The sequence below is a fragment of the Giraffa tippelskirchi genome, chromosome 13, assembly GCF_054371585.1.
Source record: "Giraffa tippelskirchi isolate mGirTip1 chromosome 13, T2T-mGirTip1v1.2.pri, whole genome shotgun sequence".
Taxonomy (NCBI): Eukaryota; Metazoa; Chordata; class Mammalia; order Artiodactyla; family Giraffidae; genus Giraffa; species Giraffa tippelskirchi.
The window spans coordinates 101,503,200-101,530,742 of NC_137287.1; the positions used below are offsets into that span (position 1 = coordinate 101,503,200).

Below are 27,543 nucleotides of genomic sequence, written 5' to 3' on the forward strand. Positions count from 1 at the left end.
GAGGCCAACCTCAAAGGTCACACACTGTGTGATTTCATTCGCATAACACTGTCATAGAGATGGAAAAGGGGGGGAGGCTATTGAGGGTCTCTGCCAGGATGGTGTCGTTGGGGGTGGGTCCAGGCTTCCACACCGGGGACAGAACAACACAGAACTCTCCCCACACACTGTTGCAACATCTGTCTTCTGGTTCTGTGATTGTTCTCAAGTTGCATAAGATGCAACCACTGGGGAATCCAGGTGAAGGGTCTAAGAAGATACTCTGTTACCTTTGCAACTTCCTGCGAATCTACAGTTATTTCAAATAAAATGCTAAAAAACGTGATTATGGTCAAACAAACATGACGGGGCAGGGGGAGGTTTGGTCTCTGAGCCATTAGTTTGTAACTTCTAGTTTCAAGGAGCAGGGCAACCCTATTCTTGACCCCCTGCCATTATTCCTTTGGTCCCATTCCCCTGGTTCAGAGGCCAGGGACTAGGTCAGAGGGAGTGTGGACTTGTCCTCCAAGGCATTGGGAATAGCAATGGTGTTCAGCAACTGGGAACAGAAAGATGGGATGTGTGTGTGTGTGTATATGTGTGTGTTGTACTGATTTTCTACTGTTGTGTCATAAACTATCACAAACTTAGTGGCTTCAAGCAACACACATTTATTCTGCTACAGTTTCTGTGGGCCGAGAGTCTGTGTTCCGGTGGGTGGGCTCCTCTGCGAGGGTCTCACACGACAGGGGTCCCCTCTGACACGGGAGGGCTCTTCCAGGCCACGTCCTTGCAGCTGTGTGACTGAGACTCTGGGCTTCGCTTCTAGCTGTTGACTGGGGACTGTTCTCAGATCCTAGAGGATGCTCTCACATCTCTGGCTCATGACCCACCACCTCTGGCAGTGGTCTCTTCAGGTCGCCAGGAGAAGGTCTTGGCTACAAATCCTGCCAACCCCCCCAAGTGAATCTCCTCTGACAGAGACAGCAGGTGTAGACGACTACAGCCATCGGGTGGCTTCGAGCTGCTGAGTCACCGCAGAATGCGGTAACCCTGGGGTTTCAGCTGACACTCAAACAGCAGAGGTGAGCAGCTTTGTGGGGCTCTTGCTCCTGGATCTGTATCTATTACATTTTTGTATGAAAATAATGCATGAAATAGACTGGGGTGAGGAAAATACTATTTTCTAGGCAACACTGACATCTGCAAAGCTTTGTGTTAGTTGAGGCAAAGACTCGGGGCACTCTTATATGAGAATTGTTAAATCCACTTGTACAGCTGATTCTGTTCTAATTATATCACAGATCAACTTCCTATAAGAAATTTTGATGTTTTGCTCTTTCATAGGATTCCCATCATTAGCTGGGACAAAACGACACAAAAATTATACGGAATTACATTTTTGCTTATCAGACAGAGAGGGGATGTTTGTGAAGGTTATTGAATATATCAGATCCCAATGAACATATTTTCTGTTAACATATAAATTAGGACTTCCCTGGTGGTTCAGATGGTAAAGAATCTGCCTGCAAAGCAGAAGACCCAGGTTTGATCCCTGGGTCAGGAAGATCGCCTGGTGAAGGCAATGGCAATCCATTCCAGTATTCTTGCCTGGAGAATTCCATGGACAGAGGAGCCTGGCAGGCTCTAGTCCATGAGGTCGCAAAGAGTTGGACGTGACTGAGCGAGATTAGCATAAACTAAGATCAGCAAAGTTTTCCTGTGAAGAGCTAGTTAGTAAATATTTTCAGTCATAATGGTTTCTGTGCAGTAATTCAACTCTGCCTCAGAGCACAAAAGTCACATAGGCAACATGTAAATGATAGTGTGGCTCTGTTTCAATAAAAATTTATCTATGGTCACTGAAATTTGAATTTCATGTAATTTTCATATCATGAAATATGATTCATTGTTGATTTTTTTCAACCATTTAAAAATATAAAATCCATTATTGGACTTCCCTGATGGTCCAAGTGGTTAATACTCCATGCTTCCACTGTGGGTGGCATGGGTTCTATCCCTGATCAGGGAACTAAGACTTTGCCTGCCACATGGCGTGGCCAAAAATAAAAATTAAAAATAAAAATAAAAAACCCACTGTTAGTTCAAGGGCTGTTCAAAAACAGGCAGAAGCTGATTTGACCTGTGAGTCACGATTTGGCAACCTTTCGATTATCTCCATTCTAATCTAAAATATGCCCCATGTTGACATCACAGGTTAAAACCAAAGTCTTTTTTCCTTATCTGCATTTCTTCAGAATGTGCTGGGAAAATAACTTTTGCTTGAAAACACCCAGAAAGAGTACAGGAGGCACCCAGGAGACATCTCAACTCCTTCCAGTTTTTTTTCTCTTTTTTTAATATTCTGAAAACTGAAATTTAAACAAAAGGCAAAGGGTTCAGGGACCACTTTTCAGAGACAGGGTGACGATGGTGAGAGGGGAAGAGGTGGGCAGGTCTAACCTGAGGTCTCTCAGACACTGTGTGGGACTGGTCTTGAGGATGGTGCTCGAACCACGAGGATTAACTCTTTCTGGCCAGATGGAAGGCAATGGAGGTTCAAGCACACTTTAATTAAGTCTGAAGTGGAAATAAGGGAACCTCCATAGCGGATGTCTCTGCCTAGGCCTGCATCTGCTTGTCCTAAAACTACCAGGCTGGCCTATATGAGGAGTCATGAGCTAATAGAACAGCCCAGAGAAAGTGTAGTTTCCATCAGCCATACGAACATGCCAAAATACCCATATTTTATTTTAATTACTGGGTTTTTTTGGCCACACTGCAAGGGTGTGGATCTTAGTTCCCCAACCAGGGACCAAACCCTCGTCCCCTACAACGGAAGCCTGGAGTCCTAAACACTGGGCTGGCTGCCAGAGAAGTTCCCTAACTATCCATATTTTAAACAAGTATTATAAAGAACATTCAGGAGACCTGGGAGATGTGGGTTTGATCCCTGAGTGGGGAAGATCCTCTGGAGGAGGCATGGCAACCCCTTCCAGTATTCTCGCCTGGGAAATCCCGGACAGGGTGGTCCACAGGGTCGCAAAGGGTCAGACACGACTGAAGCGACTTAGCACTCACAAAGAATGTTAACACTGACTGCTTTGGAAGCTCCTGATTAGCTTGTCTATATCCAAATGACATTAGAAACGTGGTTTGAGTCTCCATTTTTCTTAATCCACTTAGATACATGTAATCGTCAGTTTTGTAGCAGAAAAAGTCAATACATGAGACCCACAAGATAGAATGAATAAGTTTCTGAAGGTAAGAAAATGAAGTGAGGGACTTCCCTAGCGGTCCAGTGGCTAAGACTCCACACTCCCAACGCAGGGAGCCCAGGTCAGGGAACTAGACCCCACAGGCCGCAACTATGACCAGGTACAGCTAAATAAATAAACATTAAAAAAAAAAAAAGAAAACGAAGTGAATCCACCATCCTCTGGACACACACACCTCCTAATTCAATCATTTTATAATTTTAAACTTATAACTAAAGTTGTCCTTTGTAATGTAGTAAATTAGAGAAAAAATGGTTCTGCCCTTTCCAAAAATAGCTACTATAAAGATAGCTATTACAGAAATAATATTAGCATCTTATCCCCAAATCTCCCAAGCCTTATTCTACAAAGGTCATGGCACAGTGGCCAAGATTGTCACCCAACGCTAATGTCACTGTCCTCACGCTTCTCACCACTCTCAGCTCTGGAGGAGTAAGAATCACAAAAACAGTAACTGCAATGGCTCCTGGCCTCACGTTTTCGTTTAAAAAAAAATGAGAAAGGAAAAAGGTCACAAATTCGAGAATTGCTTTTCTTCACAACAGTTTTATAGTTTGGATACAGTTTGTCAGTACCCAACTTTTCCTCTCCTACTTGGACACACAAACTCACTCAATCGGCAGAGTCTTCTTCGCCCCAAATCTCATATATTGTAACGTTATGGTGAGGATCTGTACCCCCTAAGTTCTGAAGCCTGAAGTGACCGCTGGTTGCCATGGTGACTTTCAGATTCCGCACCTTGGACACAAATTTCACAAGGTCCATCTCGAGCTGGGTTAAGGTATTGAATGCATAGTCTTTGTTGGGGGAAGCGTTTTTCCTTCCCGGAGGGCGAAATGTACAGCCCCGAAGGGTGGGAGGAGTCTGCACCTGTCAAGAAAGATACTCAGAGTGAATGATACCATTGACATTGCTGGTTTTGACAGAGTTCTAAGAGAGTTGGTCTCACCTGAGAGAAGTTGGCTCTAGCATTCATCTAGCCAAGCGACTGGCAAATGATGGCCAAATCTGGCCTGCCAGCTGTTTTTTTTAATAAAGTTTTATTGGAACACAGCCAGGCTCGTTCATTTGCCTATAGTCTATGACTGCTTTCATGCTCAAAGGGCAGAGTTGAGTCCTTGCAACAGAGACTGAATGGGCTACAAAGCTGAAAATATCGACTATCTGGCCTTTTGCAGAAAAGGTTTGCCAATCCCCTGCTCCCATCAGTTTGGACACAGTATCCTGGAGCGTTGGGTCTGTCGAAGAGGGAACAAGCTACCGTATTTCTCTCCCATCCCCTTCTCAGAGCTCTTCAGCCACTTCATGGACAGGCTGTTACTTCTTTACACCTCTGACCCTTTATGACAGATCTTTTCCTTTACTTGAAATAACGATACCCCTTCCATTCAGTTCAGCAACTGGTAATAATTCAGATGTCAGGGAAATGAAAAATCAGGGGCAGTGAATCTGGCTCTGTAAATAATTTCGACCTGAAACATGCCAAGTTCTTGACTTTATCTTCATTTGAAATAAAACTGATTTAACAGGATAAACATTGAGCCAAGGTTTTAGTTGCCTAATAAACAGAAGGTGGCCTTCAACTATGAGTCCCAACCTCTGTGAGTTCAGGTCTAGTTTTCTTTAAGGATATGTGGGGAAATGAGTTAGCCAGCACACTCAGGACTGGGAGTAGGTACTCCATATTCAAACTCGTTATACCTAACAGTCTTGCCTGTAATAACAAAGAGCATCTGTTTCTCTGAGTCTGAGCTTTCTGAGATGGAATCAATGTGGAGTAACAAACGGAGCCACCCTTACCTTATTCTTCTCACCATCTCCTCGAAACTTCAGTATCATGTACAGCACAACAATAAAAATGAGCCAGAGCCACTTGCTCCCAAGCCAGCTTTGGGTATGCTCTGGTAGATTCTGCCGAATTCGAAAGTGGCCTCCGCAGGGAACCTTCCCCTGGGTTTCTTTGGCTTTATCTCTCAGAGAAGAAAACATAAAGGCATAACCACAGGAGACACACAGAGGCAAGAACAAGAACCATTTCAGCGACTGCATGGTGAGCAGAGATGGGGCAGGATGTGGCTCACAGCAGGCTGGTGTGCCCTTGCACCTGGAGACTGGGGACCAGGCAGGGCTGGACCGTTGGTGATGTCACAGAGGCCCCCCTCAGCATTGTGATGGCTTCAGGGCAGAGGATAAAGAGGCTTGAGGGAGTCGCCTGGGAGTAGGATTTAAAGGGAAATGGCATCATTTCCAGCGAGCAGTCGAAAAAGAGGCGGGGGGGGGGGGGCGGTGACAGAATGCCATCTCCTCGCCAGTGTGTTCTTTCTGAGCCTGGTGCTCTACTGGGAGGACGGGTCCATTTCCTATTTTTATTTTTCCATTTGTTGAATCCAGACATTGTGATGAGCAGAGCAGACTCGAGGCATGTGCCCCTGTGGAGCCGAAAGCCGAATGAGAAAGATATTAAACCAGAGGCTGCAAACTAGGAGCTACTGATGTGTTTTGTGTGGCCTACACTGTTCTGAAAAAATGATTGTGCTCAGTCGCTAAGTCGTTGTCTCTTTGAGACCCCATGGACTGTAGCCCGCCAGGGTCTTCTGTCCGTGGAATTCTCCAGGAAAGAATACTGGAATGGGTTGCCATATCTTCCTCCAGGGAATCTTCCCGACCCAGAGGTCAAACCAAGTCTCCTGCATCTCTTGCTTTGGCTGGGATATTTAAATGGGGGTGGGGGAGCCCCATTTACAAAGGTCAGATTTCTGATTTCCTTGAAAAGTATGGAAGATCTGATAACACAGGGCCCCTCTCTGCTGGAGCCAAGTAGGAACCGCCCCTCCGGTGGCCATGTTCTACTGTCCCCACCACTTCCTATCACCTCATATCCACACTCACTGACGTCACCTGAGTGTACAATGCCTGGCTTAATTAAGAGTATCATTTATTTCATTAAAATTGTGACAAGGGAATTAGGAAAGACCTTTTTTGCTTTATTTTTTACTATTTATAAATTGAAGACAAATCAACATTTGAGATTAGTTTTGCATGATCAGTTATCAAACGGTCACAGTATGAAGTGTGCAGTTGTTCATTAGCAAATTATGTTTGCGTTTTAGAATAAGTACTAACAGTTGAGATGAAAACTGAAGAAAAATGCCAATGTCAAGTTTGTGAATAGCTAGCCTTAAAAAAGCTCCATGCTTTTAGGTGATCTTTTTTTCCTTAGTTCTCTGGAAAAACAATGGAGATTGGACATCTCCATTTCAAATGTAAATGAAATAAAATTTTTATTTTAATATAACTGCTATTGAAAAAAGTGAAAGTGTTAGTCGCTCAGTCACGTCTGACTCTTTGTGACCCCATGAACTGCAGCCCGCCAGGCTCCTCTGTCTATGGGATTCTCCAGCAAGAATCCTGGAGTGGGTAGCCATTCCTTTCTCCAGAGGATCTTTCGAACCCAGGGAATGAACTGTTATTACTATGAAAAAACAAACTGTGATGAGGGAACTTCCCTGGTGGTCCAGTGGTTAAGACTCCAGTGCAGAGGACACAGGTTCGATCCCTGATTGGGGAATGAAGATGCCGCAGGTTGAATGGCATGGCCAAAAAACCAAAAAAATTGTGGTAAGAAATGAGAGCTTTAAGAGTGCAAGGGGGTAGCTGGAGGTTAGGTCAGGCAGTCAGGTTTTCCTGAAAAAGACATCCAGGCAGAGTGTGAGGGATGATCAGGAGTTGGCTGGATGAAGTGGGAGAAAGGCTGACATCCAGGCAGGTGTGGGGACTGTGAGGTGAGAGGCGTGCAATGGATAGAGGCCGCTGCCAGGAACACAACCAGGCCCACAGGCCACTGCATTTGAAACCACCAGCTTCTAAAAATGACACAAAACAAAAATATCCCGATTAGCGGAACACAGGGCTTGCACCTGTCCCGCACGCACTTATTCCTCGGAAAGAAGACTTCTGCTGCTACAACCCAGGGTCCACGGGGTGTCTGCACTCAGCCTCTGACTGTGTCAAGCCCAGGAAGTTCTGTGAGAGGATGTGAAATCAAAAGGGGAGACAGAGGAGAGTCGGACGTACCACATAGGCTGACCTGGGTCTCACACTCCCCCTAGCTTCAAGGGCGGGGGGCTCCCGGGTGGAGAGCTTACAGGGGTGTGAGACCCCAAGGTTGATCAGAAATAGGCATGGTGATCATAATTAGATGTATCTGTATGTAAATGTACATAAACAGTAATTTTCACATTTCTTCTGGAAAAAGTCCGCAACAAAAATTCACTGATGTTAATATAATCTGATGAAAATGCATCTATATTCACATATCCTCGGGTCCAACTCCCCAGACTGCTGAGGCAGAGGAGAGGGTGACAGAGCAGCCTGGCTTCGGCTCTCCAGCCTCTTCCTCTACCCCACCCCAGGCTGCTCCCTCCTGCTTCCAACCTCCTTTCCCAGCTCCTTTGCCTGGCTTTTTAAAAAATTTTATTTTCCCAAAGTATAGTTGATTTACAGTGTTGTGTTTCCTCTGCCTGCTTTTTAATGGAACCCCATGCCCCAGATCTCCTGTAAAGAACCATCTCAGTAATATACCCGTCTCCAGAAAGCAGGGCTCACAATCTTGATGCTCCTGCCTTTAGAGCAGAGTTTCGTTAATTATTGACTTCAACACACTTTATGCACGAGACACACCAATTTTATGTCCAGTTTCCCTTTTCATAATCTGCTGAGAGAGAACGTGGAATTGACGTGACGTCACAGAATTACTGTCACTAACAATGCAATGGCTGCAAGTTTCTTACTCAAATATTAATGAAAGAAGGAAAACACAGAGATGAGAGAAAAAGCAGACTATAGACTTAATTTTTGTACCAAATCATCAGGTGAGCAACTAAATCTCCTCTCTCATCACAGTGATGGAGCAAGGAAACCCTCTAAGTCCCCCACTCTGATGCAAAATGCTTCCTCCCACAGCCCCACAGGCAGAATGTACTTGAAACTCAACTCGTCCTTTCTCCAGTTCAGTCTCATTCGGCTTATTTAATTAATTAACTGTTGGCAGCAAAACCATGAAAATTTTAGTCAAAATGAGCTCATCACACACCCAGGAGGAAGCTGGAGTCTTTAATTATTTTGAGCATAAATATGCGGCCAACATGCTCTCAGGGCCATGGGAAGGTCCAAGTGCACAGAGGGTGGAGGTGAGCGGGAGAGGGTGACGGGCGAGGCCGGCAGGGTCACAGAGTTCCCACTGTGCCTTCCTACTCGAGTGGCTCCAGCTTTAAGGGGACGAGAAAGTGCACAGGGCCCAGCTGAGGCCGCACCGCTGGCCTCAGAAGCAGTAGGATGTGTGGGTAACCCAGTGGGCCGACTCCTCCTTGGAGCGCTTGGCGGAGCTGTGGGTGGTGAAGAGAGACTTGTAAGCTTCTGACTCTTCGCTGTCGGCGATGGACCTCTTCGCGGCTTTTCCAGAAGCGATCCCGTGTGCTGCTGGAAAAATGAAAAGCTCTGAACTCTGAGGCTGGGACTGCAGACCATTCCAACCATCTCATTCTCGAGAGGCCACCAAGCCCAGGAATTTCCCTCCTCCTTTCTGCGGAGGAATGTTGAAATACAGTATCTCAATTACCAAGCCCCCAAAACAAACGAAGCTACTGTATATAAATCTGTCATTTAAAATCACCTTAATCACTACTTGCACTGGCCCCAGCTTCTGAGAATGACGTACATGAGACCCTGAGGCCAGGTGGCTGGTATGTGGAGGGGGATCTGGAACCCATGAACACAAGATGACTCACTCCTTACCTCATCCATCTGTGCTTCTCTTCTTTGTGAAATAAATACTAGTGTCTCTAAATTCTGGACTAGCCACCAAATGGCTCCTGGTCGGGAGGCAGGTGGAGGGAGGCTGGCTCCAGCGCACGTCTGGTGCACAGAGAACCCAGCCTTAAAACGGGGAACGACCGAGTCAGGCCTTTGGTCTCTGCACCCCGACAAGTAGGCTCCACGGGAAAACTGGACAATGGCATGTGAGAACACCCCCTTCAATCCTGACAGACTTTCTGCTCCAAAGTGAATCAACTATTTCTTAGTCACCCCCCAAGAGAGCTCAGTGAACCTCCAAGAGGGCTGGAGACACGATTAGGACAAGCTCGAGTCTTCCGAGTCATCCCAACAGACTGACACAACCAGGCGGGTCTCCAGCCGTCTGAGTGGCCCACAGTGGCCTCAAGGGGACCCACCCGCACTTTTGGGAGCCGAGCTGGTCTTCTTCTCTCGAGTGTCAAGGCTGGTCTCTTCGGGCTTCCCTGTTTTCATTTTTGATGGTCCTGGGCTTTCTGCGAAAAAACAAAGCAAAACAAAACCAAATCAGGAACTTCTTTAGCAAAACAGGCCTAGGGTCTTATTTTTGCTAAATAAGGACTTCTTTTTAGCATCTTACCTTCACTGACATCTGATTTTGAGACAGACTCTGCGGCCTTGGGCTTCTTTATTTTCTGTGAAAAGAAAGGGAGGGAGGACATGTGCTCCAATTCACTGATTTTAGCGTTCGTGTGGCTGCCACCAGCCTGGGAGTCCAACTTGAGGCCAACACAGGTCATCTAGGGCAGGGCTCCCTCTGAAGATGACTCTGACCCTCAGCCCTGCACCTTGGTCCTGCCTAGGTGTTTCTGGCTGCACACTTATGCCTCACGCAGTACACATCTGGAGAGATCTGCTCGGCTGTACAGTTATATTCCAAAACCACATCCTCAGACAATTTCAATGAGGAGGACAAGTTTCGGTGAGAATAGTCCATTTTACTAGTGACCACTGCACACATAAAAGCAGTTAGCTTGATAATAACATAAAATCCAGACAGGATAACTATGGACCGAATCCTAACCTTTTCAGGAAACCTCTTCAAAGTGGTCAAACTGCTCTGACATTTGTGTATTTACCTGTAAGGACTTGAGGCCTGTATTAAAGAACACTGTAGCCAATTCTCAACTGTGGATTACTTCTGTTAGAATTCTGTTGCTCATAATAGTTAAGCTGGTCAGCAAAAAATTAAGAAATGAAACTATTCTAAAAACCACACAGCTGGGCTTCCCTGCTGGCTCAGTAGTAAAGAACCCACCTAACAATGTGAGAGACACAAGCTCGATCCCTGAACTGAGAAGATCCCACAGGCCGAGGAGCAACAAAGCCCGTGGGTCACAACTACTGAAGCCTGTACCCACTAGAGGCCATGCTTTGTGACAAGAGAAGCCACGGCAATGAGAAGCCCATGCATCACAACTAGAGAGAAGCCCACGCAGCAATGAAGACCCAGCGCAGCCATAAATAAATAAATAAACATTAAGAGATTATTAAAAACTACACAGCTGATTCAATCATAGGACAAACAGGACTCTGTTCACTGAAGGAATTTACTTTAATCATGCCATTTCCTTCAGTATGCAAAAGGTGGCGCTAAAGATACACAGCCTAACCCTTTCAGGAGGCTCCCGTATCTAGAAAACATCCCATCTCTAGAAAACATCAGAGACCCCGCTCAGGCAGTGGCCTCTTGGTCTTGTAATATGTGCATGCCATGTGATTTGTAACACCTGTACAAAACACAACATCCTATTCATTTCACACATGCAAGACATGCATTCAACTCTGAGGGTAACACCTCACGGTTCAAAAATAATACAGAAAACTGACTTCTAAGCCCTCCATTCACAGCTAAGGTTATCATGTTTGAGAAGCACGGGCAATGGGGCATTAGAAAGGAAATGCTATGTCCTATTCCTAGCTGTGGGTATATTTGGGAAATATTTTGGTTTCCTGGCAGCCGTCTCTAAGAGGCATTCCCAGAAGCTCCGGGGAGGACCCTGCAGAGATGGGCAGATGAGCTTCACTGGGCTTTCAACAACTTGGCAAAAGCCTGGGACACAGGAGACAACTAAGGTAAGAGAGCTATGACCACACCACTGTCTCTACGAGCTTCCTTCAAAATACAATCTTCCCCTTCTGTGCTTTTTAAAAACTGAACCCGATTGATAGTAGCAACCAAGAACAGGCAGATCCTTTTTGGTGAATGTCCTCTGTCAAAACATCTCAAACTTTTTCTTTTTTTGCTCGTTTGATAATGAGATCACAGCTATTTAGAAAACCAACTTAAAATGAACACATTTATAGATTTATTTGCTCCTAAACCTAAAGTCACCCCTTTAAAACACAGAGTGGCTCTTTATCCTCATGAATGTTGTAATAACCCCATACAAGACCACTTCGAGGAACACTTCTATTGGCATTTGATCACATCAGTTGGGCACAATTTCCTGTACTACAGAAAAATTCACACACATTATTTATTTTCTACTTAAGTGAGGAAATAAGAGGAGGAAACCCAAATGGTTTAGCTCTTTCTGAGAATTCTGGACACATAATAACAACACCACATTCTCAAGCATCAGGCTTTTAAAGCCCCATGAGCACGAATTACATATTATTTGAGGGTGATACAGTCTTGCACTTTCCTCTATTATGATTTTTAAAAAAGAAAAACCTGAAAAATCTTTAATTATTACCTCACTGGTAGATGTACTCCAACTGCATAAAAACAGGCAGGCTATTTTTTCTTCCTCACAATTTTATGTCCTCAGTTTTCTAGTATTTTAGGCATTCTTTTGCCTTAGTTCTGAAAACATGAAGTTTCTCCCACATTTAACCTAAACCTAACTTTTTTTTTTTTTTAAGAATGAAAAAAGACCATAGCTATCACCTTAAGTACTCAAGAAATAACAAAATTTACTGCTGGATCCAGAATCGATGGCATATTGAAATTTCCTAGCTGATCAACTGTTTTGAGCCTGGGGCACAAAACAAAGCCTGCACCCCCCCCACCCCCCACCCCCGAGTGTTGTCTGCAGTTGATGCTCACCGAGGCGCCACTCAAAATCAGTTGGGCGGGAGGAGAGACCAAGCAGTGGCTCCCATGGTGGGAAGGCTGTTCTCTACTCTCCTCCCCATGCCCATCCCCTGTGGGTGGGTTGACCACTCCTCCCTCCACACTGACAAGGAAGCTGAGTGCAGAGCAGGCCATGGAGCCCAAGCTGCGAGGAATCTTCCTAGAGCCCAGGCTCTTCCAGGTCATAAAAGCCACCTCCATCACTGCAAACCCTGAGGGCGCCGCCAGCAGCGCAGTTGGGGGGTTGCAACGCGTTCCAGAGCAGGGGCCACAGCTGGGCAGGACCTACTTTCGCCCAGACTCAGAGGCTGAGGGCAAAGCCCAGGATGCGGTACCTTCCCCAGCTTGGCTCGAAGTCGCCTCTCCTCCATCCTGCTCTTCAGCACTTCCACGTCTTCCTTGGTGCCGTTGAGCACGATGACATCATCCTCCTGGAAGGCAGCCCCACACTGGAGAGGAGAGAGAAGATGGGTCCCGTGAGCACGTGGACAGCAGCGACCCTAGGTCCTTGCTCTCAGCCCAGCCACTGGGCCTCCTGTTGTTTTCCCGCCTGCACCTTGGCTTGGTCAGCTGTGGAGGTCCCACCCTGCTTGGGGAAGTTTCCGGGCATGGTTAGCCCAGCAGGCATGCCTACAAGGCTGGTCTTGGCTGGTGTCTGGGAACGTGCATTTCTGGAGGGTTCTTCCCATTTCTTAACTGTGCTGGGCTTCTGCTTACAGTCCCCACCCCCGCCACTGGACCCAACCTCTGGGTGCACAGACTCAAGCACAGGGTGGGCATTTAGGAGACGCCTGTTAAGGACTCACTAGCAGTACTTACTGAGCACCTACTGTCGCCTCATCTCATGATGACAGACTTAATAACAGCCCATGAGGCTCACACGCAGCTGAGCCAAGGCTAAAAGGGAAGAAACTAGGGGATTTCACACTCCAGACAGAGGTCTGTGACCTTGACCTCAGAGCAGCACCTCCTGGGGGATCCCTGGGACCTGCTTCCAATTTCCATTCAGGAGTTCTGGGGTGGGACCTGGGAACTTGCATTTCTAATGTGTTCTCAGGTCCTGCATGTGCTGCCTGTGGGGGAACCAGGCTTTGAAAACCATGGTTCTAGAGTTTAGGAAGTTGGCGATTGGGGTAAATGGGCTGAATTCCAGCAGGACAGGGGAGGGACCATTCCAGAGACACAGCTGCATCTCAGCTCTGTCCTGGGCTGCAGTGGCCACTGTCATCCCCACAGGGACTTGCATTTTCAGCTGCTCCCTGGGGAGCCCGCCCTGCTGAGGACAGGGTGTGGGCCAGAGGGCATGGAGGACCTCTTCCTGTGGGTTCTCCAGAGTCCCTCTGCCTGTACCCTGGCCTCAGTTACCGCCTCTGTTAAATGGGAATAAACTGAACTCCCAGCAAGGGTAACACTGAAGGGACTAGAATGCTGAGTTGGGCACGGAGCACTCAACCATCCTCAGCTACTGTTGCAGTTTTGCATTTTCCTGGAGCAGAGCTTCCGGTATCAGCACAGGTGGAGCTCTAAGACACAGCCCTCAGCACCATGCTCTAACCAGCTTCCTTAGGCAGAAGCACTGCCTACCCTGAGTTCCTCATCCATGGATTCAACCAACTTCTGACTGAAAATACTGGGGAAAAATTTTTTTTCATAAAGTTCAGAAAGCAAGACTTGAATACTATTTAAACAGTTACCACACATCTGTGCAGGGCAGTAACTATTTACACACACCCGCAACTATTAACATAACATTTACACCGTATTTACAAAGCATTTACATTCTATTAGTAGTAGTGTTAGCCACTCAGTCGTGCCAGACTCATTGTGACCCCATGGACTACAGCCCACCAGGTTCCTCTGTCCATGGGATTTTCCAGGCAAGGATACTGGAGTGGGTTGCCATTTCCTTCTCCAGGGGATATTCCCGACCCAGGAAGATCATTAGGTATTATTATTATTCTTGGGTACATTCTATTAGGTATTTTATTAAGTAACCTAAAGATGACTTGGAGTATATGGGAAGATGGGATGTCGGTCATATTCAAATACTACACCATGCTATATAAGGGACTTCAGCCTCTTCGGATTCTGGTATGGGGGGTGGGCAATCCTGGACCAACCCCCTAGCCCCCAGCCCAATAAGGAGGGCTGACAGTCAGATGGTTGCGTTCTCCCTGCTGGGAGGTGCGCCCCCACGTGGGGGAAGAACGCAGAAGGAAGCCTCACAGGATTCCTCTAGACTCTGCCTGAGTCTCCATCCCTCACCATGAGGGCTACACACCCCTGCTAGATCAGTGGACAAAGCTGGGCCATGAGGACAGCTGTAGGGCATGTCCAGTGGGTCCTACTAGTCCATTCTGCCCAGAACAGTAAGAGACCCACTGTGCCCAGAATCTCTTTGATAGAGAACATTCTCAGCACAAGAAAAGACATGCAAGTGCTGTTCTTAGAAGTTGCCAAAGCTTTCCCAGCACCTCCCAACTCTCCTCAGCCACTGCCTTAGCTGGGTTATTTATTGTGGTTCTGAGTCCAAAAAGCATAGCTTCAGGTCAAAGTAAGCTCATGTTCGGGTAAGTTTTCTCAACTGGGAAGATATTCCTTTGACTGACCAAGTTCAAGGTCGGTGCCATAGATAAAGTTCTGTGCACAATGAGAGAGGGGTGTCCAGCCTGGCGTCCAGCCAGGGCTGCCCCTGGAGAACAGTGAGGCTGGCAGGCCAGGGGAAAGGAAGAGCCCCTCTGGAGGGGGAGAGTCCCCCTAACCCAGGAGCCCCAGGTTGTGGGAGATTTGGGCAGAGCCTTCCCCTGGAGGTGTCCTCCTTGGAGAGACAATGAGAGAGAATCTGCAGGAACAGAATCAAGCGGTAGATAAGGCCCAATGGGGCTTGGGGCCAGGTTCCAGCGTCAGTAACCCTCCTGAGCGCACAACCATGAGGCAGAGGTGTGGCGTCTGCTTCCCTTGTTCCATCACAGCCCTCGTTGTCCTCCTCTGGGGGCTTTCTGTGCCTCCTTCCACTTTCCACCATGCCTTGCTGCCCTGGTCCGATCAAGTCAGCGGCCTGCAGCCTCCTTCCCCTGCATATGGCTGCTTAGTTGTCTGTGTATAATGGTGGGCTCTACCCTGCATACTGCTGTGGTGTGCTGCCCCAAGAGTTGTACTCTTAGAGCTGACTTAGCTGCTAACACCACCAAGTCAGGAATTGCTCACATTAAAACTCGTGGTATCTTGCTCTTTGTCTCCAAAATTTAAAAGACCCACTAATATCAAACCCACTCCTCCCTCAAGGCCTCAACTGCCTGGACTTGACCTGGCAGCCCTTGGAGACGGCACCTGGCTCTCCCACCAGCTACAGGCCTGTCACCTGACCTCACTAGGCTTCTAGAGGACTCCAGGGCCCTGGGTGGAGCAACCCATCCCTGGAGGTGAGTGAAACCAGGGTAGGACTCAGGCTTCTGCCATGATGCCAGCCTCCAGACTGGGGCTCTTCTCTGTGGACTAAAGGGCGGGAGTCACTTTAGAAAGCAGGGGGAGGGGCTGCTGCAAAGACCGCAAAGGGACTGATCCTTTCTCTGCCTATAAAAGTAACATGCACACAAAGCAGAAAACACCCATATTTCCCTGTGAATGCATTTTTCTATGTGTGCCGTTACCATACACTTGAAATCATATATTCATTTTCAGTTTTGCTTCATCACTTGGACCTTAGACGTCCAAAAAAATGGGGGGGAATAGCTAAATAAATCATAATATATTCCTAAAAAAGAAGAGTATATATAGCTATTTTAGAGTTTTTGACAACATAGAAAATGCTTATTATATATTAAAAGGAAAAATAGGCTGGACGTTATATGTTCGTATGATCTCTGGATGTTAATTTCTTTTTAAATATTGAAAAAAAAGGCTAGTAGGAAAGTGCTAAAGGAGACAGAATTAAGAGTAATAGTTTCTACACCTGTATTTCTATATGAGACAAATGGAGTAGTGGTTTCTCAATTTTTGTTCTTACAAACAATAACTGTGATGAACTGATTACATGGATCTCTGACCCAGAAATTTCACTTCTGAGACTTGGTTATTCTGTTATAGAACCCTGTCAGTTTCCTGCATTCATGGCTTATAATATTAATAAATGAATGTACGCCTGTATGTGTGTATGGACTTTTAAAACAGGGCTTCCCTCTGTCACACTATAAGCTCCAAATGAGAAGGTTTTATCTTTCTTGGTTGTAGCCAAGTCTTAAGCCCAGGGTCCTGCACACAGTGGATTCTCAGTAAATAACTGCTGACTGAATGAATGAGAACAGAACCTAAAGAAATATTTCAAACCAGGATGAAAGGGAGTGAAATTTTAAAGCCAAATAGCTCCCCTAAAAGGCTGCATGAACCTTATACTCCCTAAGACATGTGAGAATGCCCATCACATCACATAAAGGCAGGGAAAAAAAGAAAAACTTATGGTAATCTAAAAAGGGGAAGAATGGCTGATTCATGTCAATGTATGGCAAAAACTATTGCAATGTTGTGAAGTGATTGGCCCCCAACTAAAATAAATAAATTTATAAAAAAAAAAAAAAAAAAAGAATGCATTTTGGTAAATGCCACTCTAAACAACAATATACAGGGTACTAGAATCAATAAAGACAGAGAAAATCTCATAATTTCAAAAAAAAAAAAAAATAAAAATAAAAAGGGGAAGAAGATCCTCTTGGGCTTTAAGAAATACAAAAATGCCCCACTGTATTCATAGCACCTCTTCCGTTATTTTTATGTTTATGCTGTCGTATTAGGATTTTCATTAAAAAAATTTTTAGCTGAATCAATCTGTATAAGAAGCTGATACATTAAGCCTATCTTTCGTCCACTTATTACAACAGCTCCTCCAACATGTTTTGTTTTTATTCTGCATTTTCCTCAGAGCTGTGGGAGTGTAAAGTGCATGCAGGCAACTCTCCTCATCATTTTCTCAGCTGTTTTCTTCCACTGTTTTTTTTTTTTTTCCCCAGGTTAAAGATGTGAGATCCAGGTGAAATCCAGCACCAAACCTCTTCCCCCAGGGACGGACCTGCCAGGCCAGTTCAGCAGCACCCACAGGACATTTAAGACAAGCCCTCAGGGTCCCAGGGGGCAGCACTGTAGCAACACTTCATGAGCTGGCAGGGTGGCCTTTCCTTTCTTGGTAAAATTAGTCTCTTGACTCAGGGAATCTTAACACCTCCATACAAATGTACACAGGGCCTCCCCACTGAAAGGCTGCATGGATCTGTTTTTATATAAAAAGCATGCATGTCACACGCACAGCAATGCGGCAGCCCCTTAAGATCAGAGACCAGGTTCTCTCTGCCCCACTAAGAAACCTTAAGCAACACCTGTTCTGCAAAAGAGCAACAGGTATCTCGAGTGACCGCAGGTGAAGAAAAGCCGGACTCATCTGACTTAATAAAGAGCTCAGGTGTCTGGACACCCACAAGGGTGAGAGTCTCTGCAGGCTCTGAATCACGTCTCTCGGCTTCACTATCCCCAGCAGACACACATGGGGTAAACCTAAAGAGCGGACCAGCAAGTGGAGGACCTTTTAAGCCAGAAAAAGGAAGGGTGTGAAGAGGAGAAGTACCCATCTAGAGGAGAGTAACGAAAGGGGGGAGCCACTATTGGTGGACAGAGACTCCACCTCCGTCTCATGCACAGGCTAGCTGGTGGCCGTGGGGAAGACGGGACAGGGCCAGGCCTCTGGAGAGCCATGCTGAAGCACTTGACTGCTCCAATGCTACGTAGGAAGCATATGTGATTTTTAAGTGACTTTTATTTACTCCCTGAATGAAAAAGGCTCGATAACCAATTCTGGCCTCCTACTTTTAAAAACATTTAAGAAATCTGACCCAGGACTGCCAGGATTTCATCCAGCTTTTAGAATCCGAGAAGCACCCCGCACTGCCCTTCACCTGGGCCAGCTGTTTGTTTTGTAAGGCAGGGAGCCAGCCCTGAAGAAACATTCAGGTTCTGTTTTTCAACTCATGGGTCAAAATCCACATGAAGAAAATCCTCCAGGGATAAAAGGGTAACAAAAACCTGCCAAGCGACTCTGGCTCATGCGATTTTAGCAGGAGCCACAGCAAGAGAAGCAACTGAAGAAGAAAAGCCAGGCAGGGTGCAGACACGCCAGGACCTCCGATCCATGTGAGGAGCATCTCTCGGTAAGTGCTTCGTGAATGCCACAGGCTGAGCAGGTACTGTTACTACTAATGAAATTTAAGTTTTTCTGTGTCTCCTCCATGCCTTTAAAATAGAACTATTGGAATATCAGTAATACTTTAAAATTCAGAAGTATCACGCATCTTTTCCTCTCAAAAAACAGCCCTCATTTTTTCATTTAAGCCAAGAAAATTTAAAATGGAATGTTTTTAAGAATGAGACCAATTTTATTTTTAAATTTTAAATGCTGCCATTTATTGAGTCCTCATGTGGGAAATAACTAAGTCAGCCTCAAGGCCATGTCCAAACTCTCAGTTCTCAATCTAAGCCAGTAATAAGACGTTATATTTGCTGTGATTGTTCTGAGTGGATATCCTGAAATGCAGTTTCCCTCTTCATATCAAAGTGGCTGAAGAAACAAATACTCATTTTAGGAATTAGCATGTTGTGATTAAGACATCTATTTTACTGGATAGCTAGACAGTCTGAGTTCAAAATTAGTTTAATATGTCAAAGCTCAAATAGTTCAAGAAAAAAAACGTTAACTTGTAGGATGCTCTGGGCATCATTCTGAACCTAGAGATGACAGAAAAAACATAAAATTTTCATCGCTGCAGCTACAGTGACTTTTTTGGGACAAACACACAGTAAATGGAGAGAGTCGACATTCATGGTCCAAAGGTCTCACTACTCCAGGGGACTGGTGGGTACTAAGCACCCCCATCTGACTTAAGCATCGAGCACCCTCCCAAGCCAGGCTCAGGAGGAAACACTCATCCATCCACTCCCACACCCCTGGGTCCCCAGGCCTTACGAGACAGGTTCTATCATATATCCCCACCTGCAGTCCAGAAGATAAAGACTACATTGTTTAATCCCTGTTAAGCTGACATTAATCAGCTAATACTAATGCTCTACAACAGAAGTATACTAGAGTATATGGCAAAATACTACAAGTTCATCTTTAAAGATGCCCATGATCTATTTACTAACAGGAATAACCTTTAAAAAAGTGTAAGTTTCAGCAAAATAATTAACTTATACAGGATGTTGCTAACTTGCCCTGAAAAGTCTATATAACAACTTAAATCCCATCATAATAAAATTCAAAACGACTGTCCTGAAGTGTTCAAGTGGCAATACCTGGTACCAAACCCACATTACTGGCTTTGTTTTGGGCTGTTAAGGCCTGTTAGTGGGGTGGGAGAGGAGGACTACAGAAGGATAAAGAAGAAAGAAAAAAAGAAGGGAAATATACTCATTAGCTCTCACAGTTAGGATAGTAAGGTATTGTGAAATACTTCTTGGAAATATTTTATGCTTGGACAAAAAACATAAAAGGTTAAATTATTCCATTCTGGGAACTATAACTGGAAATCATGTGTGATTCCTAATACCACAAAAAGGAAAAAAATCTTAACACCATCCTTAACCATAGCCTTGGTTATTACTTCTATTGAAGGATATTCTACAAAATCTCTTAGATGTCATATGTCTTCAGTCAACTGACTGTAAAATCTTCAAAACATTATTCATTGTCTGGAAGCTATTTAATTCTACTGTACACTATACATATTTTATTATTATTATTTTTTGGCCATTCCCCGACCAGGGACAGAACCTGTGCCCCACCCACCCCCTGCCCCTCAGTGGAAGCACAGAGTATAAACCACTGGACCACCAGGAAAGTTCCACTATATACATTTTAATGATGTTTTTGCCGTGCTCAGTTGCTAAGTCGTGTCTGACTCTTTGCGACCACATGGACTGTAGCCGGCCAGGCTCCTCTGTCCATGGGGTTTTCCAGGCAAGAATACTGGAGTAGGTTACCATTTCCCACTCCAGGGGATCTTCCCAATCCAGGGATCGAACTCGAGTCTCCTGTGGCTCCTGCACTGGAAGGGGATTCTTTACCACTGCACCACCTATGAAGCCTTATTTTAATAAGGCTACTCTTTAAAAAAAAAAAAGGTCTGAACAAAGAACTTCTATATCTGCTCCTACTCCATGAAACACAATGATAACTGCTGCTCTTTCTAAAGCCTTTAAAATACACAGTTTAAATAAAACTTTTTGTGGAAGAAAAAAAATGGCTCAAAAACAAAAGATTGTACTTTTTTAATGGGATGCATGTTCCCTTCACTTGAAAAATATTGCTTATATTTCTTGGAAATTAGTGATAAAAAGTCACATGTTTAACAATTATAATTTCATGATGACTACAAAAGTTGATTTCACATTATAGAAACAAAACAACAAATCACCAAGAACAGAGGCTAGGAAATGCCTGCAAAGCTGAAAATGGTGTTCAATACGACTTCAAAAGGAAAAATTGCCAGGCCCTAAACGGTTGATCCCTGTAGGAATCTTCACATTATCCACCTCGTGGAGGTTAAAGCAACAGCAAGAACTATTTACATTCAACAGCAGTGGAGTCTCCAAAGGCTTCATTTCAAGGTTGTCCTTGAAAAGCTCGTGTTGAAGCAATGAAAATAAAGTTGGTGACCCTTCCCATAAAGTGACATTCTAGCATTCCCTGGTTTCTAAATTTCAAAGTGAACCTGAGCTAAAGGAAGACTGGGCAACTGTGAACAATGCACCACAGAACAAGAGGTGGAAAGGCAGTTGATTAACCCTGACCATGCTCCACTGCCCATCTCTTTATAAGAGAGGGAAGGGACTTAGCCCATGTATCACCCTGAAGGACAACAGGCTACACATGGGACTCGTCTTCATTTAATTATCACAAACCACTGAAAATACCCAATCCCCTGGGCGCTGCATGAGGTGGAGTTGGTCAGTGAAGCGGGGCTAACATTTCTGTGATGAGGCCAGCAGGTTTTACTTTGACCATAAGCTTAAAAACATCAACCAAGACAACAAACTGAAAAATACTCCAAACCCCCTTCCCATGCTAAAGCTAAACGCAGGAGAAAATTTAATAAACTATGGTACATGGTTTACCTTTAACCAAAATTCTTAACAGAGAAGCATTTATTTTCATTTCAAGAAGGTATTTCCTTCCAACTGGATTTCTGTTTTCATGATATAGGTTGTGTCTATTTTAGAGACCAGATATGAAATGTGTTAATTATAATGATGACTGTACTTTATAAAAAATGTCTTTAAAATTATGCCATAATGTTTTATGTTTGGGACCATCAACAAACATTTACTGAACTAGAGGAAAATATAATCTGGCATATCTGGGCAGCAGTTGCTTTTTATTTTTGAAGCATGATGTGTAAAAAGAAAACTATACATGTCAATGTATGGCAAAAACTATTACAATATTGTAAAGTAATTAGCCCCCAACTAAAATAAATAAATTTATAAAAAAAAATAAAAAAAATAAAAAAAAAACCTATACAATGAAAATGCATACATTTTTAAAATCCACAACCCTCAATCAGCATTTATAGTTTTTCCTGGCTCACAGTTTTAAAAGCACAGAGATAACTCAAAAATGTTGCCTCATCCATACTTCACCCAAATGGCATTTGCAGTAATGCTGTGGAAAGGTAAGGGGCTAATGTCAAATTTGAGATTAACACTGGTTAACAGAGTCAGACACGACTGAAGCGACTTAGCAGCAGCAACAGCCTAAGAAATTCTGGATAACGCAAACCAGGACAGGATCTTTGTCCAAAATAAATATTTGAGATTTTTTTTTTTTGCCAAGATAAAGGCAATAACACATGAAAATATATTCAACATCATCAGTCATTGGGGAAATGCACAGTAAAACCACAATGAATTACCATTACACACCTACTAGAAGGGTAAAAAATTTTTTAAATTGACTACACCCTGTGTTGATGAGGATGTGGAGTAAACTGAACGTTTATACTTTGCTGGTGGGGATGTAAAATGGCACACTCACTTTGGAAAACAACCTGGCAATTTCTTAAGAAGTTAAACATAAACACCTGTATGCGAGCCAGCTAGTTCTCTCTTAGGTACTTACCTCAGGGATACAAAAACATAGGTCTACACAGACTTATGCACAAATGCTTACAGCACCTTGTAATATCCTAAAACCGGAAACAACTTCAGTGTCCTCCAATATATAAACAAACAGATTGTGCCACATCCATCTGATGGAATACTGCTCAGCAGTAAAAAGGGAAAATGGTGACAAATGCAATGATGTGGATCAAATCTTAAAAGCATTATCCTAAGTGAAAAAAAATCCAGGCAAAAAAATACACAAGTATAACTCCATTTATATAAAACTGCAAGGATGGAAGAAGGATGGAGTAAAAGGGGCCCAAGAAAACTCTTATGGGGTAAAAGAAATGCTTAACGTGACTGTGGTGTGGGTTTCACAAGCACTTTCACAACACCCTAAATTCTGTCTGTTGTTCCTTCAGGAAGCTGAGAGAACGTTTCAAACCATGGTAATAAGAAGGCGACTGGAGCGCAAAGCATGAGCCAGCTGCGAGCCACAAAGCCTGGTCTTATCGTGTGCACAGCCGTTTGCATCTTCATTTTTATTTATTTAAGGAATCTGACTCCCGAGGAAGCAGAGGAGGAACCCACCCACCCAGCAGTGGTGGAATGCGGCTTCTATCCAGATGAACTATGCTCGGCTTTGTTTGAAGGGAAAGAGGCGGCTCCCCAGATTGCAAAGTTCTGTAGAAACCCTCATGGATCTGAAATACTTGCTCATTTACACAGACCAGGAAATTGCTCCAGGATTTCCCAGGAGTTGCATTTCATAACCAGACCCCTGTCTGCAGACGAGGGCAGCTTCTCTTTGGCATATATTATAACTATTCATAAGGAGCTGGCTATGTTTGTGCAGCTACTCAGGGCTGTTTATGTGCCTCAGAATGTTTACTGTATTCATGTGGATGAAAAGGCCCCAAAGAAGTATAAGACTGCGGTGCAATCCCTGGTTAATTGTTTTGAGAACATTTTTATTTCATCAAAGAGACAGAAAATGGCTTACACTGGCTTTAGAAGACTACAGGCAGATATTAACTGTATGAGAGATCTAGTCCATTCCAAATTTCAATGGAACTATGTCATTAATCTCTGTGGACAGGACTTTCCAATCAAAACCAACAAAGAAATCATACACTACATCAGAAACAAATGGAAAGATAAAAATATCACTCCCGGAGTAATCCAGCCACCAAGCATTAAATCTAAGATAAGTCAGAACCATCCTGAATTCAGCCCCGAAGGAGACATCTACGTGTCTCCAAATGCAGGATTCAAGGTTGAGCCACCCCATAACTTAACCATTTATTTTGGAAGTGCGTACTATGTACTAACAAGGAAGTTTGTGGAGTTTGTGCTGACTGACATCCGCGCAAAAGACATGCTCCAGTGGTCTCAAGACATCCACGGCCCAGAGCGACACTACTGGGTGACTCTGAACCGACTGAAAGGTAAAAACAATCCAGCAGAGGGGTGTCTGTGCAGGCCAACGGCAGCAACAGCAGACATGTATCCTTAAAGATTCTATTTCAGCTCTTTGACTTAGCAAACAGCTCTACATATTCTGTAAGACCTCCCACTTGGGTGGTCGCTGGCGGGGGTGGGGGTGCGGGGTGTCTCTGCCTTTAGGGATCTGGGGTCTGCCAGGCTCCCATACCAGGCTCGCTGCTTTGTTCCCTCTCCAGAAGGAAGTGCCAGCATCCTGCATCTTCCCAAACAGAGCCCTTTGAAAATTCTGAGCACAGATCACTGGAAAGTTCTTCCTTTCTTCATTTACTTATTAGATACTGCTGAATACCTACTAGTACTGTGTATCATGCTAGGGGCTCTTTAAGAATGGAAAATATTAAAACTAGCCATTGTGTGTGGCTAGGTAGGTTTTCTGAGAGGCAGAGGGAAATATGATGCTTTCCTTTAAATGGGCTTGTTTGCTCTTTACATAAAGCTGACTGGCTCCTATTGGGGACCTGTCTTCAAGCTTGAATAGCTAAGTGAATAGGTCCAGGAAGACAGTGCAAACAATGAGTCCAGAAGAAATGGGTTAGGACCTTTTTAACCACTGAAAAGCCTTTCAAATTACCCCAGAAAGCCGTCCTTTGTGCAGACAAGGGCACGCATTCTGAGTGAGGAGGGGCTTTCTTTCCACCTGCTCACTGTGTGCCTGCCTGTCTTCTCCCTTAGATGCTCCGGGCTCCACCCCAAACGCTGGCTGGGAAGGAAACATTCGAGCTGTTAAATGGAGAAACAAGGAGGGAACAGTTCACGAAGGCTGTAAAGGTAAAAACAAAACCCAGTGGAGCTCCCTGGTGGCCTAATGTGTTAGGACTCCAGGCTTTCAACGGCTGGGGCCCGGGTTCCACCCCTGGTCTGGAAACTGAGATTCTGCAGGCCAAGCAGCTCAGGAAAACAAACAAACAAAAAAGAAAACAAAACAAAACACACGCCACAGGATGCCTTCAAATTTTACAAAAATTATACAACTGTTGCCTCAGTAACAGAAGGAAAAGGCTAATGGTCATGTTTGTGATGATCCAATTAGCACGGTGTCAACTTTTTAAAAAACTTCTTCTAACTACTCTCCAGACAGAAAAGTACACAAATTCTAAGAATCTGAGTCAAAAAATTTTCACAAAGTGAACACACAACAGGACTGCAACTTCCAAAGTTTTCAGATAAAAATACATCAGCTATCTGGCTTTCCCCACTTGCTCCTAGAATTCAAACCCAAACATTTATTTAAAATGAGCTCCCTGCCTCCCTGGGTCTATTAGAACAAAACGACTGAATAACAGAATTCTGTGCTCCTTGGTGGGATCAGTCAGTGATACCCCACACTTTCAAGACAGTTCCTGCTGAAAAAAGTCTCTTTGCTTTGCCCTCAGGAGGCTCTCCCCCCAAGAACTGTGAATTCTTTTGCCCCTTTGACTGGTGTCCCAGAGGTTTTAGTTACTGGGACAAAACACGGAAGCCAGATGGGGGTGGAGGAGAGAGCGGTGTCTCTGTTCTGTGAACAGTCTAGGGGAGAATTAATTAGCAGGCTGCAGGGCAGTGCTCAGGCTCATCAGTTTGGGGAGATCACCTCCGGGTTGAAGAGCCAGAATCTGGCTCCTGGGGAGCGATTTGAGCCTCCTCTCCTGGGCTGGCTCTCCCCGCCCACCCAGTGCCCTGATGTGAAGATGGCTGAGAGGGGCAGACAGTCTCAGGGAGGAAATGATGGATGACAATTCACAACACGACACAGATGAGTCCAGCAGAAAGATGGCAAGTTCTCTGGTGCACCCACGGAAGGGAAAACAGAGCATGTGTGACCTCTGTGGGCCCGCAGCTCGTGGTGGACAGAGAACTCGTGGAGACTGGAGCAAATCCCCGCGTGAGTCAGTTCTTCGTGTCCGGGGGCCTGAGTGTTGCAGCTCATGATGAACTCGTGCTCATGACGAGCTAAAATTCTAAAGAATTCACCTAAAGTAGCCATTAAAGGCTTCAGAAATCACTATCCAAACGAATGGAGGTTTCCCTTCCATCACAAGTTCAAAGTTGAAAATAAAAGCCCCTTTCAAAGCAACTGTAGAAATCATGTTTAATCTGAACTTGCAAGAAGCAGAGAGGCCTGAGAGATGACCTTAAAAGTGTGTCACTTGTCCATGTAGATGTAAACTGATGACAAAACAAAAGCAGCTAAGTTTCTGTGTTCTCTTTGCAGGCCACTATGTCCAGGACACCTGTGTGTACGGACCAGGAGACTTGCCATGGATCATTCAATCACCTTCTCTGTTTGCCAACCAATTTGACTCAACTGAGCCTCTTGTGGTCTCATGCCTGGAGCGGTGGCACAGACTCAGAGTTCTAGGGCAGGCAGAGGTCCCTGTGGAGGCACACTGGCATTTCCAACAGGAGAGCCATTTTAATACGGAATTGAACCGCTGAGTTGGAAGTTACAGAGAGTGTTTGCTTTCTTATTGGTATCATTCTGTTTTCTTGACTTGAAATCAGAGAACATTCGACCAAAAAAGAATGGAAAAATAATTCCTTGACACAAGTTAGTCCTAAAATGAATTTAGAAACTTGCTACTGACAAGACTCTGCTATTGATGATAAGCCACTTTCACAGTTTAGAGAAAGACATCACAAGAGAAAAAATAATTCAAAGTTCCACTGGTGACTGTATAAGTGACATAGAGGCCTGACTGCCTCACTAAACAGTTAATGGAAATCAAGATTCTCCAAACACTTAGATCCAGGCTCAAGTTAGAGTAAGAATGTATCTTGTCTTAAAGATACTATTGTGTATGAGATTCTAATAAAGAACAAATTCCCACTGAAAATGAAAATATGCTTCTAGCAGTCGTCTTTGACTAGAACAATGTAACTTTGTTCTAGAAATCCTAGAAAAACAAGGAAGAGTCTACTCCCTTTGGGTAAAAGGAAATTATGGAGTTGAAACATAACTTCTTACAAAGGCTGTCCCCAAGTTTCTGCGGGCTTGCAGCTGTGATGATGGGATGGTCTATATCTAAGCTGCCTATACCAGTCACCACCACAGGGAGCGCTGGGCATCTGAAATGCGGCTGGAGTGACTGATCAAGTGAACCTTAACTTTAAAAACTTTAATTAATTAAAATGTAAATAGTCACACATAGGTGGTTACCATACAGAACAGCACAGTCAAAGGCATGGATGGTCTTACTTCTCTCTACTCACAGATTCAGATCTTTCAAAAATCCACAAATCTTTGTTGATTTGTCGAGGACTTTTTATATACTCTTTCTAAAAGAGCCCACGGCATCATACAGGGCTGGAAACATACAACTATTAAATAGCACAACTTAAAACAACTAAAATAAGGGAAAAGCAGGAACCACGGGAGAGGACACTAAAGAAATAAATGTATAATTCAAGGAAAAAGCATACCCCTCAGTGAACTGGCACTTCTCAAACGCAGAAACTAAATGAGATTTCACTTAAGTGAATGAAAACAGCCCTTGAAAAGCATCAACTACACAGAAGGAAAAGAGGCTCTGAAAGCAGAGCCCGCAAATCAAACCTGAGCTAACCATAGCACATTAAAATTTCCGTTGAAACAAATATTTCTTCCCCAAAGATATGAGATTCCAGGGAAAGTGCACAACAGAAGGTTAAGACCATCAGAGAATCTGAGCACCCCAGACAGCCTGCTCATAGGCAGACACAGAGTTGATGGTCATGCTCTGAGTGGTTGTTCAG

General features: G+C 44.5%; 3 protein-coding genes across 7 annotated transcripts in view; 1 reads left to right on the forward strand and 2 right to left on the reverse strand.

The window, feature by feature from the left end:
* Window positions 1-879: 879 nt before the first annotated feature.
* LOC145533358 (putative beta-1,3-galactosyl-O-glycosyl-glycoprotein beta-1,6-N-acetylglucosaminyltransferase 7) lies at window positions 880-26,645 on the forward strand. Of its 2 annotated transcripts, XM_081560566.1 has the most exons (4): window positions 880-1,064; window positions 11,068-11,183; window positions 17,190-18,377; window positions 22,749-23,861. In XM_081560566.1, exon 4 carries the CDS (start codon window positions 22,805-22,807, stop codon window positions 23,840-23,842), a length of 1,038 nt encoding a protein of 345 aa, XP_081416692.1. In that variant the 5' UTR covers window positions 880-1,064; window positions 11,068-11,183; window positions 17,190-18,377; window positions 22,749-22,804; the 3' UTR covers window positions 23,843-23,861. The 2 variants fall into 2 exon arrangements, with proteins under 2 accessions (XP_081416692.1, XP_081416690.1); XM_081560564.1 differs by lacking the exons at window positions 880-1,064; window positions 11,068-11,183; window positions 17,190-18,377 and adding exons at window positions 24,505-24,600; window positions 26,024-26,645 and having other exon boundaries at window positions 22,046-23,774.
* FAM209A (family with sequence similarity 209 member A) lies at window positions 3,784-5,351 on the reverse strand. Its single transcript, XM_081560570.1, has 2 exons — window positions 5,058-5,351; window positions 3,784-4,127 (listed from the first exon to the last, which is right to left on the reverse strand). The coding sequence occupies exons 1-2, from the start codon at window positions 5,304-5,306 to the stop codon at window positions 3,870-3,872; spliced, it is 507 nt and encodes a 168-aa protein (XP_081416696.1). The 5' UTR covers window positions 5,307-5,351; the 3' UTR covers window positions 3,784-3,869.
* RTF2 (replication termination factor 2) overlaps window positions 8,351-27,543 on the reverse strand; it is a 38,381-nt gene continuing 19,188 nt past the window's right edge. Inside the window, exons 6-9 of one of the 4 annotated variants that reach the window (XM_081560569.1) lie at window positions 12,522-12,635; window positions 9,688-9,742; window positions 9,494-9,583; window positions 8,351-8,732 (exon numbers count right to left, since the gene is read on the reverse strand). In XM_081560569.1, coding sequence (XP_081416695.1) covers window positions 8,578-8,732; window positions 9,494-9,583; window positions 9,688-9,742; window positions 12,522-12,635 — 414 coding nt within the window. In that variant the 3' untranslated portion in view covers window positions 8,351-8,577. Of the gene's footprint in view, window positions 8,736-9,487; window positions 9,584-9,687; window positions 9,743-12,521; window positions 12,636-27,543 lie in introns of all 4 variants that reach the window. The other 3 variants (XM_081560568.1, XM_081560567.1, XR_014074018.1) reach the window with 3 other exon arrangements.

Excerpts from the sequence above, each read along its gene's own strand:
- LOC145533358 (XM_081560564.1), top strand. The coding sequence starts at position 22,805 with ATGAGCCAGCTGCGAGCCACAAAGCCTGGTCTTATCGTGTGCACAGCC. Across the intron at positions 23,775-24,504 it reads GACTCTGAACCGACTGAAAG|ATGCTCCGGGCTCCACCCCA; the intron begins GTAAAAACAATC and ends CTTCTCCCTTAG. Across the intron at positions 24,601-26,023 it reads AGTTCACGAAGGCTGTAAAG|GCCACTATGTCCAGGACACC; the intron begins GTAAAAACAAAA and ends TTCTCTTTGCAG.
- FAM209A (XM_081560570.1), bottom strand. The coding sequence starts at position 5,306 with ATGCAGTCGCTGAAATGGTTCTTGTTCTTGCCTCTGTGTGTCTCCTGT. Across the intron at positions 4,128-5,057 it reads GAGATGGTGAGAAGAATAAG|GTGCAGACTCCTCCCACCCT; the intron begins GTAAGGGTGGCT and ends CTTTCTTGACAG.